General features: G+C 40.5%; 1 protein-coding gene across 8 annotated transcripts in view; it reads right to left on the reverse strand.

The window, feature by feature from the left end:
- The window catches only part of rapgef2b (Rap guanine nucleotide exchange factor 2b), a 117,468-nt gene extending 97,967 nt beyond the window's left edge, over window positions 1–19,501 (reverse strand). For all 8 annotated transcript variants that reach the window (XM_078260127.1, XM_078260125.1, XM_078260123.1 and 5 more), the window contains exon 1: window positions 18,857–19,501. In XM_078260127.1, coding sequence (XP_078116253.1) covers window positions 18,857–18,925 — 69 coding nt within the window. In that variant the 5' untranslated portion in view covers window positions 18,926–19,501. The remainder of the gene's footprint in view (window positions 1–18,856) is intronic.
- Window positions 19,502–20,653: the final 1,152 nt, after the last annotated feature.

Genomic DNA, 20,653 nt, shown 5'->3' on the forward strand with positions numbered 1-20,653 from the left:
AAGAGAGAAAATAATTTATGAGGAGAATGAGGAAGGAGCTTGTGGTCAGCATTAAGGCAGAGCTGCATTGTTCGCAGTACAAGGTACAGAACATTTGTATTAATTCACTTAATATTAGTGGGATTTATACAAAGAACTGCACCAGCTAAGAAAGGGTGATTTCTTGCTTAGCACGTGTACTGATTACCAATTCAGACTCTGCAGTAAACACTGTAAGGACACAATGCTGCACTGTTGTCCTTGATGGTAAAAACAAACCAAGCTGTCCTACAAGTAAGAATTAACTTTCCTGCATCTGCCTGGTCCATTTTAATATTATCCAGATAGCATTAGTCACTCAAGCCACACTGACACAGGATCTCACAGCCATCTAATTGACACTGAATGATATATGCTGACGCAGTCACACCCCATAATGCCAGAGTACTGTCACACAGGCCAAGAAGTCAAAGCTATCAACAGCATCACACGAATAAATTAAAGTTCTGGGATTAGACTCTGAAAGTGTGTGATGAGGAAAATGAAGTTAAACACCTGCTCAGACACACCTGGTCTTGTCGACAGTTATGCTATCCTTAACATTTATCCAACCACCACTGTTATTTCACAAAACAGGTTTGGGCCACTTTTATTACCTGCGATAAATGATATTGCCACTTTGGGCCGCAAAAACAAGTTGTGAAGATGTGATTTACCCATCCTGCAATTACGGTGCAGCATGATGAATGTAAGTCCAATATTCACTGTCTCTTATAGCTCCGTTTTTGGTCTCTACCAACTCCTGGTTGAAATACCTGGCTCCTAAGTGCTCTAATATGTTCACTAGCTAGTCACTAACTGTGTCTGTTTGCTGTTTGTTGCTAAGCAGGTAGGGAACAGTGGGTTTTTAAAGCCTTCTCACTGAAAACAACTGCCTGCTACAGCCCAAAATGACACCATGAGTGTTGTTTTTTCAAGCTGCTGTCTACCAACTAATATGCTGTCAAAATTACCTCTAAAGCTTAAAGGAACACGCCGACTTATTAATTCTATAATTACGTTATTACTAATTTTCAGAAGGCGAAGCACTGCTACTTGGGCGGAGTGATTAGCACAACACCTGAAAAGCACTGTTGTTACTCTCTGCTCCTCACCACGGGGCTTCTCAGGTGCTGCGAGCAAATCACTCCACCCAAGTAGCAGAAGTAGCTGTGCTTCGCCTTCTGAGAATTATTTCCCAGTTTGTATACGGTTAGAAGACGGCTGCTCATGTGACCTTGTTATTTGTACACGCTGTGACTATACAAATCACAACATGTGAATAGGAAAATGTTGGCGTTATTTTGTCACTTATTGGGAGCAGTAAGATAGTTGGAGCCGGTTACCTCCAGGATCTGTGCTAAGTTAGCCTAGCGGTGGGTGCATCAGACAGAGTTACAACACGCACGGAGATGAGAAGGGTATGTATGGACTTATCTAACTCTGGGGGATACGGTGAATAAGCTAAAGTCCCAATAAGTCGGCGTGTTCCTTTAAGCACCGTCTGTTCCTGGATTGGATACCAGTGACATCTTTCATCTATCTGGGCTGAACACAAGTCACAATTTTACACTACATCAGGGCCATTATTTGTCACTAATGCAGACTCAATAAATAGTCTGCAGCCTCTTGATCACAGTGTTGCATCATGACAACTGCTGCTCTGACCACAGCCTTATTCAGAGTCAACCACTGTATCCAACTATAAATATAGCATTAGCACACATACTGCATCTATCTACTATAGGTCTGCACAATTAATAATAATACATCCAGTGTTGGATTCTCAGTTTAGAGAGTGAGACAAAGATGCATTAATTGCCGGTTGATAGAAAATGAATAGTTTCAAGTCATTATAAGGGTCAAGATAAAATGCCAAATATTTTACATTTTCAGGTTCTCAAATGTGAGGATTTGCTGCTTTTAATTGTCATTACATTATAGTTAATGTTTTTAGGATTTTAAAATATGGTACGGGAATTTTTCACTATTTTCTGTTTTATAAACCAAATTATTAAATGGAAATAATAATCTGACCCTAACTAATTGATAATAGTTGCAGCGCTAATGGAACGTCATATTTAGGACAAGAAATTTCAAATTTCTGCTTTGACAAACTTTTGATTTCTGGTGCATCACTAATATTGATTTAGCTTATTTTATAACAAACTTTATTGAAAATGGTTTGTTATAATAGAGGATGTGAAAACAGCACAATAAATCTTAACATTTTTGTTTAAATGAAGACTAACTATCATGATGTCTCAGGTAAACCACCGCACTTATTTTAGCCATAAACATGCAGCCTTAACCACAACAATGGCTTAATGTGGATTTAACAGTGGACTCTGACCAATACTGGACACAAAGAGGTCTCTCAGTTCTGTCATTGAACCTCATCGTAGCAGGTCCGTACCCGGGAACAAAGCCAACTGTCCGGCCAAATGAAACCTGCTCCATCTCGCTCAAACAAAGGCCTCAAAGAGGTGCAGCGCAGTAATCACAAAGTTACGCAACATCGTATAAAGATCAATTCATGAGAGCTCAAAGGGAAAACAAGGAGAAAAGGGTAGGGTGGATAAAATGGGATGGGGATGTGCTTTAATCTTCCAGGGGTAAATGGCTTGCTTGGTGGCCTAAATGATAAAAAAAGTTTCAGCTTCCCCCCTTTCTTCTGTCCAATTAGCTTGACGCAAATAGAAGCCAAAGGCTGGAGGAGAGTTACTAATGAAATCCCCCAGAGTTCCACAATGGGAGAAAAATAACACGGATTCCCAACTCTTGGGTTCAATAATTTGCTGTGAGCGGATTCATTTGGTCGGTTTCCCCAACTGCAGAGCCATTAATCCCATTGCAATATTTATGGAATTTAATAATCAAGCTTTTAAATGTCTGCTGCTTTCTCCTATGGCCTTCTGGATACAGTAATTGCAGCATTACAATGCTACTCTGGCTGCTGGTTGCTAGGGAACAACCAGAGAAAGTCTTTCAATACGAGAACTGCTTTCACACAAGCTCGATTTTCTCTGTTAGGGCCTCAAGGCCACAAACTCTCCCTGGTCACTAGAGGGACTGGAGTTTGTTTGTTGCTAGGAAATCTCATGTAAAATCTGCAGTACTGTAATTTAGGAACACGTATTGATGTTGTTATGGCAGCATAAAGGGATGTGTTTTATCACCGTGAAACAATACCCACGTAAGAGAAAGGACATTTGGATACCGTTAATAGATGCTGTCTTGACAGGGACGCATAATTTGTTGCACATTTGTCACTTTCACTATTTAAGTAAACTTATATTTCATTATATGCCTTGTACCAAAACACATTTTTTTGTGCACAAGAAAACGGCTTAGAAAATGGTCACCTAAATAATACAAAATTACCTACATTGCCAATACGTCCTTTGTAAAATATACTGCATTGCACATGCAGGTGGTACAAAAACAAGTACTGCCAGGTTTAACAGACAAGACTGCGGCCTAAATTTATTAGAGGCATAATTTGCCACATGAAAACATCTGCATGCATGATACTAAATATATACATATTATTCAAATATAAATTACTGTTCTCAATTTGTCAATCTGTTGCACTAAATTCCTAAATAAGGTTTAGATGCAACCTTGGCAGTGCCAGTGGTCTCCTGTTTGGAGTGTTTCCAGAGGGTCTCTGGGTTGCAATACTATCAGCAAATGAAAATCATGTTCCCTTTGAGCTGGGAGCGAGCCAGCAGCATTGCCTTTGTTCTATCTAGACAACATTGTCACCTATGCTCTTTCATGGTTTGCCATCACAATGGAGGGGGGGTCTAGCACCTGCCTGTGTTAGGTGCTACTCCTCACCTTTTTATCTCAAAGGCTGTGATTGTCACACTGTAAACCTTCCATCCAAAAGGAGACAATGACAGTGTTGTTTCCAAAAGCAAGTGACAAAAAACACTTCAGTCAATATGAGCTGATGATGTATCTGGCGAGCTGCCAGTTAAGGTCACAACAGCTACAAAGAGATAGCGGTGCTGTGAGAGCCACTTATGAATATAAAGCCAGCTATGCCTCCTGCTAATACCCCTTTCACACCAACTATCAGGGTTGGGCTAGGGTTGTCTGATCAGGGTTTTTGACTATTTTAAGACGAGGGGAGAACATTTAAAGTAAAGTTGGGCTTTGTTGTTGGCTTCACGACTCATTTTTAAAAGAGACAGAGAGAAAAAAAGCGAGAGAGATTCACGCTACCGCAGCAGCCACACTGAACTGTAGGCTGGAGACGGGTGCCGAGAGAGGAAGTAAGAGCGGCGTTAGCGAGAGAATTAAACCAAACTTATTTTTCATACGTTTACGTTCTAACGCTGGGTTTTTACAGGCAGTTTTGCCCGTAAAACTCCGCCACCGCTCAGCAAAAGGCAGACTAGTGAAAATCCGGTCACCCACTGCCAGAAGTAAGTTCAGAAATTAATTGAATCGCTCCGCTCTGCTGTTGTTGAAGCTGCCTGTGAAAATCCTAGCTTTATACAGTCTATGGTGAAAACTTAGCGTGAAGCACAGTGAGACAAAATTTATGTTGTTGTTTTTTGTGTGTGCGGCAAACATAGGCGGCTACCTGTGATGACTGCCCCAGTCATTTCCAACCAATCACATCATTTGTCCCGCCCCGGCTGTTAGCGACCCAGGTCGTGTGCAATTCACACTGAAATCGACCCTAGTCTACCCTGATCAAACCCACCTGGCTACCCGCGTCGCGAAGCCGAGTACATTGAGGAGGGTTACCCCATTCAAACACACAGTCTACCTGGGTGACCCTGGTACAGCCATCGCCGTGAAAGGGGTATGAGTACAATCTTGAGCCATGTATTCATGTCTGTTGCGAGGGATTTGTGGTATTGAAAACTTGAAGGCCTGCTAAGGATCTGAGCTATGCACTATTCAGTAACTGATCATAGTTTTCTTGTGTTTAGCATATGCACCAAATTGGTGCGCCCAGCTAGCCTAGTCCTAGTCTTAAATGGAGGTTTCCTGTTTACAGAGTTGTCTTATGATCCCCACCCAAGGCCTTTCACTTCGCTCAGACTAAAATAGGCCTAAGCTCCAGACGGACGGGGATTTCAGGCTATATCCTGAGGATGTTTTACAAAAGAAACATAGTGAACCATTGTGATCTTTAGGGACTTGTCACAAGTTAAGGTTTTCCCTTTCCTTGGCATCACTTAAGCTAGTCAAAGGAAAAATACTGCAGATGTTACTTTTCCCCATTTCATTTCTTTTCATATGTTTATGATCTTATGTTTTTTTTAATGTAATTTACTGTAATTGTAGATTTTTTGCAATTTGTATTTGCTATTTATTGTTTGAGTTTTATGTTGTAGCATACTGTTGCATGTATTTAGTGATTTTGAATTATTCAGATAACCACTTAAAACCCTTAAAAATACATGATCACAAAAGATGTAAACTGGGACGTTTTGGCCCATTAAATGTTTTTTTCAATAAAATCCCATGTGAAAGCAACTACTAAAAAATGCCTTTAAAAATTGTATGGAATCAAATTGTTGGTTCTCTTGTTGCAATTATGAACCTTTTCAATGTACTGTTCTATAAAACTAAGCTAGATGTTAGACTGTGACTCATTGGTTATTAGGCTATAATACAAGTCTTTGTTTAAGTCTACTTGGCATGAGTACAACCGCAGTTGGTACAACTTAGCTAAAACAACTATTCCCAGTGCAGCGACAAAATAATTGCTGTGATTTAAACTGTTTTTGACAAGCAGAAGCTGGTTGTAACAGGGAGTCATTGTGTTGGGTCTGCACCAAACTTGTTGGTGGATTCAAAGCACCCGAGCCTATAGGGAAGCATGCATGAATGGCCGGCATCTTTCCCTCATCTTTCACTTAGCCCAATAATAACAAAGCCACAGGCAGTCAGGCAGGTGGGCAGTGCAGTAAAAGCATCACATGAGAACGCTGTCCCAATGTGAGTCAAATATTTTATGTGACTTAGAAAACCAACATAACAGCAAGTACTTACAGTGCAAAGTTACTCTAGAACATGACACAATGAATATGGTCACAAAAAGTCAAACTGCAAACAACAATCACATTAATCTATTTCATATTTTTCAATTCTGTCAAGCTCACGTCTGATATTCCACAAATGATTGAGTGATAAAACTATTACTATAAGAAAAACATACCATGAACAACAACACCTACTGAACACTCTTCAAGTCACTGTGGCACTCAAGTTTGTTTTACAATGTGCAAGTATTATTTCTTTCTACCACTGATAGCAAACTGAATTTCTTCCAGGAGGATTTAGATTTGATTTTCTAGTAATTCTCTAAGCATCAAAAATGTTACTTTTACAGTCAAGCTATACACACATTTGACGTCCCATATAGCCAATTCAGAGTATGTTTCATTAGAAAAGATAAACGTAATTACTCATCATTTAAAGCCAAGCATTTCTTAAGAAATTCCTCAAATTATTTTAAATAAAAAGAATGTGTGAATTTAGGAACTTTTCAGTTACAATGGACTCAATTCCATTAACATTACTTTCTGTCCTTGGGGCTCATCATCTTGTGTTTTCATTTCACACATACACAGCAGTGTCTGACTAATCAGCAGTGATGAGCTGAGGTGTAAATAAACTTGCAGGACCATCAGGATTCTGTCATTTTGACTAATGGTGCAAGGCTGATTGATTGATTGATTCTTGCCCATTGTGCTGTGCTGTACAGTTCCAACTGAGGTCCTTTCCTCAATAATACAGTCTGATGTTCAGCTTTTTCCTGTGAATGTTTGGAGCTAATCACATTAATCACAAATAAACAAATACTGTTATAAGAAGATTGTACTCGCAGTAGCCTCTCATGTGGCATTTTGTAATCCTATTTTTGATATTGGCCTTTTCCAAATCAAGGCTACATAACAAATAAGGATCAAATCTACAAACTAATCATGGCAAAAATGATTAATGAAAAGGGTTTGCTCTAAGCAGAAATGTAGAAATATAGGGCCATCTGGGGACACGTCTGGCAGTGAATGGCTGTTTGAGGTCAACCGAGGCAGTGTCAATTAGCCCGGTCAAGGTCTGAGGCGCCGATGAACTAATGCCATTTAATAAATAATGCTGGGCTGCATTTAGTGAAGAATTATTGCTCGAATGGTGTGAAAACAGCATACCACAATGTCACCAGAGTGAAATAAATGTCAACTGGGCTAAAAGGGGAAGGTTGCATCACAGGAATGAATGTTTCCACAAACATTTCCCAGAGGTAAGATCCCAAAAGAAACTCTCTCTCTCGCTCTCTCTGTGTCTCTCTCTCTCTCATAATCGGTCGTTTAGTTGAGGCAAGCTAAGATAATTATCCCCTTCTTCCCAAAAGCAGGGAGAAACTGTCAAACATGCCAGTTAGAATCAGATTACGTTGAGGCCTTGGGTAATAAACGGAAATTTTCCCTGATGGGCAACGGAGGGACAGAGGGCTGCGGAGTTGGAAACGTGACCAGCCGCAGGTTAGACAAAGCCTCAGGGACCAATTACAAAGATAAGGTTTCAACAAGACATAGATTGTACACCAATCTGCTCCACTGCGTGCAGGAAGTGGAACAACACTATTCCTAATCAAGGATTTGTAAATAGGGAAAACGATGTTTTGTAGGGCTATTTTCCCCTTTTTTTTTAGGCTGTCCAATAATGTTTCCACTGGCAGAACTTAAGGACTGTTGCTGCAGCAGTTTTCACTTTTGACAACAGAATCCATTAGCACAGACAGCTGTTTTTGCTCATGCTAGCATTGTAACGAATCACCTCTTTTAGCCAACAAGGCAAGTAATCACCTGCCTACCACCACCAGGACAGGCTACATTAGGATCAAAGGTACATCCATCAAACAGTGTTATGACTCAACATTACAGCTCGACACCGACTACAAAGTCTTTACAAAAGAATGTAACATTAGCCATTAGGTCAGAGATGTCTTAGCTGAATGACGTGCTGAAAACTTCTAATCTGCCATGACCCCACACTTCCACTTTACACACCAGCCCTCGTCTACTCTGTAGTGTTTATTTGTTTACACTGGAAGGGGGTGGATTTCCTTTGCATACGAACACACAATTGACTGGTGGAAGGAGATTAACTTTATTGCTTCAATCTGATTGTCTTAAAGGGTGGCAATTACCCAATGCTTGCATAAAGCAATGTCATTTTTCTTCAAACAAGGCCAAATGATGGATTATGGGAACTTGGAACTTGTACGCTTCCCATCCTTGTTAAGAGTTGGAAGTCGTGGACGCCTGGGTAGCTCACCTGGTTGAGCGTGCGCCCCATGTACAGAGGCTCTGTCCTTGAAGCAGCGGCCCTTTGCTGCATGTCATTCCCCCCCTCTCTCTCCCCTTTCAAGACTTCTCAGCTATCCTATCAAATAAAGGCCTAAAATGCCAAAAAAAAAAAAAAAAAAGAATCTCATAAAATAAAGAGTTGTATGTCATTATCACAATTTTTGGAATGCTTGACTTAAGAGTGGGTTTATTTGTAACGCTATTTATTGTGTTATTTGTTCGTTAGTGTGATGTCACCTAGTCATTTGGACTCCTGCATCTTTGCTACCTTTACATCAAGGATGACAATAGGAATACGTCTTGGACTTTATTGTGTCATCAGCTGACATTTGTAGTTGTGTGTGATATGATGTCACACTCCATGACAAATTAAAATAAAAACTGTAAGTGAACTAAACTCTGCTGTATGTTTTGTCATAAAATGATCAACATAATTATATTTAATCTGCAAGTAAGAGAAATCGTATCCAGCACTATAGGAAACACTCCAAACACACAGCAGGATATGTATGCCAATAGTCCTGTGTGAGTGAACTAGAGATGTTCTGATACCGATACCAGTATCGGTATCGGCTCCGATACTGCCTAAAACGCTGGTATCGGGAAGTACTGGAGTTTATGCACCGATCCGATACCACGTAATAAAGCCCTAAAGAAAATCTTCGTTAAAGTAGTTTATGTTCTTTTTCTGTTATAACTGACTGTCAAACTGGAGAATAAAAGAAAGTTCTGTGGCATTCATTGTTCATGTTTCACAAAGAGTTTAACCTGAGCCAGACCGACAACAAAGCTAGAAATAATATCACATGCATACAGGGATAGTAGTATACAGTTGTTAAAACATAATAAAATATATGACACACTGGTATCGGATCAGTACTCGGTATCGGCCGATACGCAAGTTCAGGTATCAGAATCGGTATCGGGAAGCAAAAAGTAGTATCGGCCATCTCTAGAGTGAACATCAAAAGGTGTAACAACACTGCTTACCTGAATAGTAAGCAGTGTAGTATGTTAAGTATATTAATATCCTAAAAAGGGGAGATTGGTAGCTTGCCATAGAAAATACTGAAATATGTGCAGCAAACAATTTGAGAGTAGTGCAGTGAGGAAGTCTACCAGTACCTCGCTGATGAATATTTTAAAGCTTTAACTTAAGCAGGTAGCAATCCACCAGAGGCATGGTGTTAATGAAGCTGGCTCCAGTTGCTGCAAGTGGACAGATACAACGAGCCGTAATGCTAATGAGCCTGGCTGTGGTTCCATAGCCGAGTAGTAGGATGGAGACATAAGGTGCCAATGACATATTTCTGCTGATGGAACTTTTCTGATAGTCAACAGGTCTGCACAATAAATTTAATTAAACAAAAAATGCTTTACTGAACACAACCTATTTCTGTTTGTGGAAACATTCAATTTCTCCCTCCTTCCTTCCAATTAGGATTGAAAAAAAAAAACGGTTTTGTAAAAAGCTGTAAGCGTGTGTAGCTCAACTCGCACATTAATCTCCAAATTAAAATGTCCAAATACAAAAGCATTAAAATGTTGTTAATAAGCAGCCTTCTTTTCGAGGACCCCCTCGAAAACGAGATGATACATCTCAAGGGGTTTATCCTAGTAAACAAATCTGAACAAAAACCCTGCCCTGAGATTGACCCTGTTCTTGCAACAGCAACCATCTTTAAGTGCCATTGTTACAAATACTGTAAACAAGTATTAGCTGCATGGTGAACCCGTATACTGGGATTTAGAGATCTCTAATCACACAAATTAATCAGCTCTCCATCTGATCCACTTCATGTCTGAGCAGTTCACCAACAGGGAGGATTATACGGCAGATTACTCACCAGAGTGAGCCTGTACTGCGTGGGACCGAGGCTAAAAAGCAAATTCACTCAAAGAAGTCTGGGAGTTGTTCACATCAATGACATTACAACCATCACAGATATATATATATATATATAAAGAATTTTCTAAATCTACTGATCTTTGAAAAAAAGTACCAAAATATGTTTCACTTATGCTATCAATCTTTTCTGTAATGTAGGTGTCACTTTTTCCAAATGCTGGAATTTCCAGAATCTCATTTAGGAATGAAGCTCTTAATGACAGCCACAGAAAGTAGCGTAACTCTATAGCAGTTATGTAAATACTGCACGTCAGGAATGGTTTGTTCTCTAAGCTCTCCAAGCAGCCAAGTGGGTCTTGGGCTAAGTTATGTAAAGACTGTGGCTGCTCAGTGGCATGAGGTTATTCTTCTGCTGTGAAGGCCAATGGAATTTCTGCAGCCTCGACTCCAGAGCGGTTTTTCTTTGCTTCAAAAATATCTCAAGGAATGCGAACATAAAGAACTGAAACATGCCTTTGACATTATAATGTGTGTGCGACTCGGCTGCAACAAATGTAAAGTGTGACCCTGAAAGCAACATCCTGGTCCATCTGACAAGTTAAAGGCTGGGGGCAATTCAACTCCAGGACTCCACATGATCAGTAGGCCCTTTCACACAGCCTGCTCAAGGCGGGACTGATGCGCTTTTAAACCGCCTCGCCGTCTGTGTGAGTTACGAAGAAGGAATGGGGTACAGAGTTGCGTCTAGTGTGCGTGTGAGCCGGTCTGCGACATGAATTAACCACGTGAACCAGACCGACCCACAAACCGCCAACTTTATGCATTATAGGAGCACAATTGTCAGTAGAGAGAAGGACAGAGATGGCCGCACCGTGTGTGTATGTTTGAGAGAGGGAGAGCGAGTGGAAGAGAAGGTGGACTAACTACACGCATGTTTCTGTAAGCCATTAGTAACATTGGCTACTCAAAACGCTGCTTTATCACTTTTTGACCTGCCTGTGGGTAGCCTGGCGCATCACTGCTGTGTGTAGTTCCGCCCTGCCACCTGTTCCTTTCACACAGACGCTGGTTTGACGCTGTTACGACTCCTGACTACCTCCACCGCCGGCTCAAAGGTGCACCAACTCTGTCCCCCCCATTCTGTCTTTGTAACTTTCACACAGACGGCAAGGCGGCTTAAAGGCACAACAGTCCCGCCTTGAACAGGCTGTGTGAAAGGGGCTAGTGACATTTTCATTTAAATACTGCACCAAAAGTATAAGTGGAAGATGCAGTCTTTGCTGTGTCAAAGCAAAACAAAAAAGGCATGTTTTCTTTTTCCAAGTTTTGCAGAGTTAATAGAAAGGCTCAACCCAATCAAAACAACCAGAGCATGAATAACATAACCAGAGGCCTGTACTACGATTAAAGATCAACATGCCCTGGATTTCTTTCAGTTATCCGGCTTCACTAACAACCGCGGTCCCACATAACCAGCGTCGTGACACAGGTTATCAACTAGTTCAATCAACCCAGGGTTTCCCAATCCAGCGGCGCGCGCGTTCACATAAAAGAGGCGGTGTTTGCACAGCACGACCAATCGCAAACATCTACCAGAGCTGCGTATTTTACATAAGAAGAGGAAATTATAATTCTACATAAATATGAAGAACACAGACACGGTTTTGCAGGCAAAACGCAATACAGTCGCTGCTTCCTAAAACAGGAAGGAAAGCTGGCAAAAAAATAGCCGACGCTGTAGATGAGTAAATCACAACGCTTATTAATATCACTTACCCATCAGTCAGCACCAAGATCTGACCATAATTACACTTGTACACTTTCCATAAACTGCCGTTGCTTTAGCCTAGTATTTCAGTGGCAACCCTGGCAGTGAGAAGCCATCGTGAGAGCAAATACAAAATATAACAACATAATTCAAACTGATGTGCGCATTGGCAACACACGGCTCAAGAAACCGAGCCGATATGTAATTCCCTCCCATTACAATTTATGTATTTCATAAATATACACATCAGGGAACGCCAACGGGGTTGTCGGTCTCTAAATGTTTTAACTTTTATGAGCGCCTCTCTCTCTCTCTCTCTCTGCCTGATCTTCTAAGAACGGTGACGCTGTTATCAACCGAGTATTGATTGGTCAGTAGGCGGTGCTTTAACACCGGTTGATCTCCGATCTCCAACTTAACCTGCTCCCGACCAGGTTAGGTGTTCAGCATGAGTTACCACGGCGACTGAACCCGGTAACAACTAATCCACCTTCGTGGTACAGAAAACCCTGGGTTGAACCTGAAGTTAGCTCGTTAACGCCAAATCTTGCTTCGTAGTACAGGCCTCTGGAGTGAGCCCTAAATATGACAGCATTGAAGATCAGAATATGAAAGCAGCAACAACAGAGAGAAGACTGCAGAATAAGCAACTCAGAAGCCAGCATGAGGTCTCTCAAAAAAAGTTTCTGTAACTTCCTCTCACCCCTCTATTGTTTAAAAAGGAACAGTGATATGATTGTGCTTAAGGATATCAAGGATACTTTTGCAAACGTCGCAAAACTTCACATCCTGAGGAGGTATCCACCTTAAAAACTGTAGGAAAATCTTTTACTATTTGGCAGTGTATTCTTTTTATATACTCCTCAGAACGTTGCACATGACATATCATCTTGAGATATTCCACCACAGGCACAGTTTAACAACTACTACTAAATGGCAGGTTTAGTGACAGTTGCTTGAGTATTGGGTCCTCTTTACAAAGACAAAATGCCAACATTTCTCTTTAATGTGAATAGTTCTTGGTCCCTTTAGTATGATATTAAACTCAATAACCTTTGGGTTTTGAATGCTGCTTGGACAAAACAAGCCGTTTGAGTATGTCAACTTTGGCTATTTTCTGACATCAATCAAGTACCTGGACGATTCATCATTCAAGAAAATAATCATTAGCTGCAGCCCTAATTTTGTGAAACAACACTTAATGATCACACAGGGAGAAATATTCTGTAGAGCAGACAGAACTCTCGAATGTCATGCAATGCAGCCACAGATTGCATCGTTTCAGATCTCCAGCGCCACGACAACATAGACCATAACCAAGCAAGGTAGGAACATGATTACACTGACAAGATTAGAGGTTTTTTTTCCCCCCACACTGAAACAACTCTAAACTCAAACTTGTATACTGGGAATCCCATCTGAAGCAGAAGGCGGCAAAACGCAAGGGAACACAAAGTCATTTACTTGACACAATCATCCTAGATTGAGATCAGGCATTCATAAAGGAGAAACTGAGGCTGAAATATTACTTGACGTTTTAAACTACATATCTACACTTCAAGACGTTAATTAAAATATCCACCTACCGTCATCAGTAAAAAAAAGTACATCAGATCAAACAGTAGAAAAACACGAACATTACCCGACATTAAAGAGCTTTAGCTCAGTTTTGTGCTCCACTAGTGTTAAATTATGCTTCATGGGGTGAAAGCCACAGTGTGTTTAACTTACTCGAATCTCAGTGGTGCATTTAAACACAAACTACACTGGATTGGTCTTTTCATTATTAGATTTTAGCGAGTAACAGGCGCACAGGGCTACACAAACATCCTGGTATATAATTGCAATAAGGAACCGTTTCTGAAATGCAAATGTTTTCTGGCTTGTAGTCCACCATGATACCAGACATTTATCTGTACAATTAAACTGTAAACCATGAATGCCATCTTCCTGCAGTAAAGAGGTTATATATATATGATTAAATGTAACCGTTTCATCAGTTGCTCCCTGTACAGTCATAACAGTGAAGAATCAATACTTGTAATAAAATATTGAATACCTTTTATGGGTCCACTGACTAGTAGGCTCTGCTTTATTGCCATCATAATATCAGGGGGAAAGAAAGCTGATGTGAAATTAAAAGCATGATTTAAATGAGCCAATCCAAAGCCGTGCTGGTATTCTGTGTGGGCATCATACGTTGGTGCATTTCTTTCTTTCTTTCTTTCTTTCTTTCTTTCTTTCTTTCTTTCCTGAAATCATCGCTGTATTTAAACTGGGAGGAATACGTCACTGACCGCGGTGTGTGTAACCACATCAGCCTGCACTCAGCCTCCACTTTCAACACAAGAATAACATGTGACATCATTTTACTTCTACAGGGTTAGCAATGCAGAGCTCCAGCAAAATGCCAAGGCAAGCAGCAACTACATTTACAGAATGGATGGGAGTTTTAGAAACCCTGATTTGCCTGGGAAAATGACACCATTACGACCCCAGTAGAAGAAAACTTGCTAACGAAGTCTGCCTTACTTCTTGAGCCAGCGATCTGGAGCGTATTTAAAATAGATGTTCACATGCTTCTGACGCCATGACAAAAATAGGAAGGCAGTCACAAAACCACACCCAGATTTAGAAAATAAAAACAGCTTTGGGGGGGAAAGGCGTTCTGTTGTCGGGCCGTTCTTCCGGCTTAAGATTGAAAAGCATCCTGACGCTTTTCCTCTTCCTGCTACTTATACGGGACAGGATGCCAAGAGACAGGGCAGCTTTGTGCTCATCAGTCATTTTACGACCTGTAGCAACTACTTTCTCTGCAGGTTAACAGTTATGTACACCTTCATTTGGTAGGGCGGTACAATTTAGGGTAGAAATGACAGTATTCACAGTAAATTAGTATCTCTTAAACAAAATGTGATTTGGAAAAATTGTCAATAAGCTGGTATTTTTCTTTCTGATATTTAAAATTGAATGCAGTATTACACTATTTGATATATAATTTCATATGCACGTGTATCATTCAAAGGTTATAATTCTTTAAATTGTTTTAAAATGTAAACGCGTCTTTATGAGGTTGGTTATTCTTGACCCTTTTTATTTTTGTACTTTATGTTCTGTAGACAAAAGGATCATTTGTTATTTTTAATGTTTGTTGTTTTAGCTGGACTATTGAACTCCTTGCTGTTTGTTTAGAGTTTGAGTAACGACCGGCTACTGACAGAGATATTCAGATTTATCTTGCTCATTACAAGTCATTGGGGTCATATCAACTAAATGCCCCAAATGCATTGGTTTTCTCCCTTGTCTCTTCTAGTACAGTCACTGCACGCCTGCACTGATCTCCTGTGCTGGTGCAGAATATGTGGAAACAATGTAAAGTAGGCAGCTTGTCCCTCCGGCGATGTGACTGGGAAGCAGGGTCACCACAGCGGACGGCTGTTGTTTGTGGCCTTTAGCTTTGCCACCTGGCTGAACAAGAGGAGCGATGTCCGTCTTGATAAACAGACCAGCAAAAGCAGAAACGTTCATCTGTGCACCACGGACACAGCCTGGCTGCGCCCACCTACGTACTTCCGCTCAATTTTCATTTTCCTTTAGTACACCGTCTGGGTTTGCGGTATTGTCTTGGGTTTTCTCCGGCCAAAACTTTGGCGGTCCAATCAGCAAACAAAGAGAGTGGCTGAGAACGATGACATTGAGGTTGTCCGCTAGTTTGAGTTGTAGTTCCGTAATGGCGGCAGAGAAAGATACGAGCAAAGCCAGTCGGTCCGTTTTGGCAACGCTGCCGAATATCTAGAATTAAAGCCCGAGCAAGAACAAGCTTGGCTTGGAGTTTTGTTGGTGGCCGTGATGTTGTGGCCCTTCTCCCCACGGGGTTCGGGAACAGTTTGATTTTCCAGCTCGCTCCATTAGTGGTGAAGGAGTTGGCTAAGCCGACCTCACGCCCAAACGTTAGCGACTGGTTATGGCAGATCCAGAGTGGCTCTGGGCAGATCCAATAGTTTTAAACTTCAACAGAATAATCGCCTTCAAGGAAGTTAACACTTGTCAATGGAGAGTGGCCAGACCACGGACAGCCAAGTGTGTGCAGATTTAAACATACAGAAAGGGATTTCACTCATTTATCCCTCATTAGGTGGTGCAGTTGTGAGTTTCATAATCTTGGTACGTCATGACCCACAGTTGAATGATGAGATGAAGAAAAAGAAATAGATAAAGAAATGAGTGCTGCATCAAAATATGCAGTTCAAATCAGTGCAGCTCAATGCCTTTATGGTCCACAGCAATGACTTAAGAATTGCTTGCCAAAAATTTTTCTTGTTGTAAATAGCTAAAATGTGTGGCTGGATTGGGTGAAAATAGTTGCAATGTGTGGGCTAATAGTTGGAAAAGGCATCATATAACTGTGTATAATGTTTTACTGTATAATGCCGATACATTATTGAATTTGGACATGGACATTTTGTCAAGGTGTCTTAATCATATTACAACTTCAAGCAGTGCTTTACAGAAAACAATGTGTCCTCTCCCTTCTGCTTCCTTGACTATCAGACTACCTTATGTCCTTTGTACGCTGTCAAGATTCAGTACACCTCCAGTTACAGTCCAAAATCACACAAAGGAAACAGACAGAGCCATCTAGCTGTCAAGTGGTCATTTATTTAACCTGCCATGCGACAATAGGGTGAGGCAGAAGGTCAAATCCGCACTGTGGTCAGTCTTGAGCGATAAAGACAGATCTCTCTAACCGTTAGCTAATCCTGACAGAGAGGCCCTGCCAACACCATTAGGATAAACTGTATCAGCCACCACAGTCGCTAGACACTTGAAAAGAACACTAGGGAAGGTGCTGCTATTGAAAAGCACAGAGGAAAAGAACCACACAGGCACATGATATCCAATACCATGAAGATTAATGTCGACTGTAGTTATTATAAACATGTCTCCTTGCTCTACAGCAGAACAATCACAGAAAAAAAACTGCAAAATCATATGGAGTGCAGTGTTTCCAAAGACTTTCAAGTCCTGTTAGGATATCACACTTTTGCCTCCGACTAAATCATTTTCAAACAAAGTCATTTCGTCATTGTCCTAGTTCACCTCTCCATGCATTTTTCATCATTTCAAAGACTTGCTGGATGAAATGTTTGCATACTGACACAGTTCATACAGTATGCCTTTTTACTAAATCTCCAAGTAGGACATATTTTATCCAAGCCTCAGTATCTTTTAATCAGACTATGTTCCAGCCCACAAATTCCAAGTACTTAGTTTCCCCTCACATATTCTTGTCAGGTTAGTAAAGTCTCACACACAGTATGCGGACATTTAAAGACGTTGATATGACACTGAAAACCTTTCTGATGTAAATTCTTTCAGATGGGTTAGCATGAATAGGCAGGTTTTTAATCACATGCGTTACAGACTGGCAGCTTTAAATCACATTCTTGCTTCAATAACAATGGAGAACACAAAAAAAAAAAGAAAATTTGTGTGATATTTAGACCGTTTGAAGATGCCAACTATGGGCTCAGAGATTTTGACAGGCATTTTTGAGATTTTTTTCATCATGTAGAAAACGATTATGCAACTAATTGTCAGATTCATCAAAAATGAAAATGATCATTAGTTTCAGCCCTAAACAACTAATGCTTAGTCCCATTTTAGATTAGCATTGCTGCTCCTGATGCCAACCAAAGTCTGTATCCTAGTCAATGTTTCCATAACCATAATGACATCTATCACTCGTACAAATTACAGCCTGCATAGAGCTGTAAAGACCTTAGGCTTGTACAGCTAACAAGCCGTCGATGACACCATAATTGTTTCCTCAATGTCGGATAGACAGGGGAAGACGGCTGTGCCACTAACTGTGGCCCACTGGTTTAAGTGGTGGCCTATTGATTGTCCATTGTGTGCGAAGCCTTTGCTGAAGCTGCATCCATCTGCAGTGGAAGCAGGGCTCAAATGAAATCATGCCATCTTCACAGCCATACCAGGATTTATTGACGGTATCATGCAAACTTGGGTGTGTGTATGTGGCTCAAGTTATAACCACAGCCCACAGGATTTGAATGTTCAGAAGACATAAAACTCCACACTTCCCAGAGGAACCTACTGGTATGGATTACATGATACTGAGGTGATATTGTGCATTGAAAGCACTGAGCTTTAAACAAGTAATAACAAAGCATTATTCAGTTATTTTCAGAAAACCTTATTAGACCAATGGTACTGTCCAGTGAAGCCCTACCCAACAAAGACAAAACAACTTTAACAATGATAATCCTAACTAAGAAGCACTTATCTTTAAATAAGTTATTACTTGAGCCACATATACAGACACACACCCAAGTTTGCATGATACCGTCAATAAATCCTGGTATGGCTGTGAAGATGGCATCATATCATCTGTTTTGGTAGGCTAGTAAACTATTGGCTAGGTTGGGATTAGCCACCGTCTGTGCCTCTCATATAGGCTACTCTACTTCTACCATTTTTCTATGTTTTTGTTTTTGCAAAATTGATTTTTTTCCTTAGACTAGACTGCGAAATGCACAAAGCATGTTAAAGCAGGATGCACAAACTTCTGCTAGTTTAGCTTGGATTCCCACCAAGGCTCCAGCTCCTGCTATTTAAGTAGCCTTGATTATCTCTGCTGATAGAGGGCTTAGCGGGATGTAGCTAGCCTATATGTAACACTGGAACAAGCTTAATGGCAACAGTTGCAAACAGAAACACTGCTACTTTGTTGTAGGACGTTACAAGGTAGTGAATGTTGAAATGTTATAATGTAGCAACTGAGTGGTAAACACAGTGAATATCAGCAATTTGAGATACAAATTCCATTAGTAGTTATAATAATTAATTTCTTCTGACCTGTTGCGTCCTTTCAGCCGGATTCATCATCACAGCTTGCCGAAAGCTGTTATCCACATAAGACGCCATTGTTTTGGAAGACGTCGTCCAGAGGGTATTGAATTCCTTATCCCGAATAATTGTTAATAAATATCCAGCGCCACGGATATACACAAAAGAAGTTGCCGTCTTGCTTTATTCTTGTCGCCTGTGGTCCAATGCTAGCGGATAAGCTGGGAGTGCCCAGAGCCAGGCCACGACTGGAGCCAGACAGCCGAGCAGTCTCCTCGGCGTGTCTGTCTTTCTGTTGCCCGAGCCGAAGCCGGCTGCCAACACCAGTCCCACCGAGAGAAAACTTGTTTTAAAAGCGCGGCTCAAACTGTCTCTTTAGAGTTATTTTCCTTATGTAAAAAATGCCCCTTTATTCAAGCAAACGTTCATCAAAGCCATTCCTTGTCTCTTCGGCATTCTGCTAGCGACGAAAAGAAATTACATGTAGGATCCAGCAAACAAAAAAGTACAGTTATCCCGTCAACAACAGCCTGGCGTCCATTATGAGAGGTAGACCCGAGTACACTCACTGATAAAATTCATTATATTAACATTTTTAATGGGTCTAAAAGTGGAGATAGGTCCGCCGCTGTGCTCCGTTGTATGCCACCATGGTGACTGACACAGCAGAGTAAAGTCAGCCATAGTTAACGGTTACACTTCCTTGAAAGGTTTTCAAAATACACCTCCAACTTGTTTAACGTACAAAGAGACAATAAAGGAAACGGGGTCTGTGTTAAATGAATCTCCTAGATTCTGTTGTGTTTTTTGCCCCAAAATGTAATTTTCTCTGCACGTATCAATAAAGTAGGCTACTAATAGTAGGCCTATAGCATATGAAATGTAATATAGCATATGCTGTTTTTTTTTAAATAGACTACATAAAACATTGGTTATTTTGAAAATGATGAAGGCTAACAGATGAATTTAGTTGTGCATTACATCGAAAAAGTCGAATAAAACCCAAGGACGAATGCTAATTATAGCCTACAGAAGACTACCTGACATTCAATGAACTGTAGGCTAGGCTACTAGTCTACCATGCAACACAACGTAACATAATAATTTGATATCTGTTTTCGTTTATTCCTATAGCCTATATAATCCGGTGAATATTTTCGATTCAGTGACTCGAGTACTTACATGTTATTATGTTTACTTACAATTATCTATCTACGATCTTCATGACAAACTTCTTATTTTGAAGGCAAAATCATTTAATTTCCGGTCTAACAGTTGTTATTTGTGTTTCACTTGACGGAGATTTGTCACAAGGGGCGGCTCATGGGCGAGTCCATTTTAAAAAAAAAAAAAAAAGGGGGAATAGGAGGGGGGGGGGGTACAATGTGACAAACTGATGTTTTGGGACCACCTAGTGACTAAATAAGGTAATGCATATTTAAATGGCTACAAACCTGCAGGATTTGATCATAAAAACGTAGTTATCCTTACACATTTTATCAGGATACGATGAAAGAAACATACACAGTTTCCTGAGCATTATAAGCAGATTATGAAGAATATTATAGATAATGAAGTTGATGTAAATGTATCATTATGTGCCACAGCAGAGTGTCCAACAGTAACAGTCAGCTGTATAGTGGCATTGAATTCACAAGCAAACTTTATATTGAAACATTTGCTTTTTCAATGCAGAGCAGTGCATATGGATGCACAATTCTTGCAGGCCTTGTTTTTTTATTAGGCCTGCACATTTATACTATAACACTATAAATGTTGTGCTGTTGAAAATGTTTATAATTCAGT

The sequence above is a fragment of the Sander vitreus genome, chromosome 10, assembly GCF_031162955.1.
Source record: "Sander vitreus isolate 19-12246 chromosome 10, sanVit1, whole genome shotgun sequence".
Taxonomy (NCBI): Eukaryota; Metazoa; Chordata; class Actinopteri; order Perciformes; family Percidae; genus Sander; species Sander vitreus.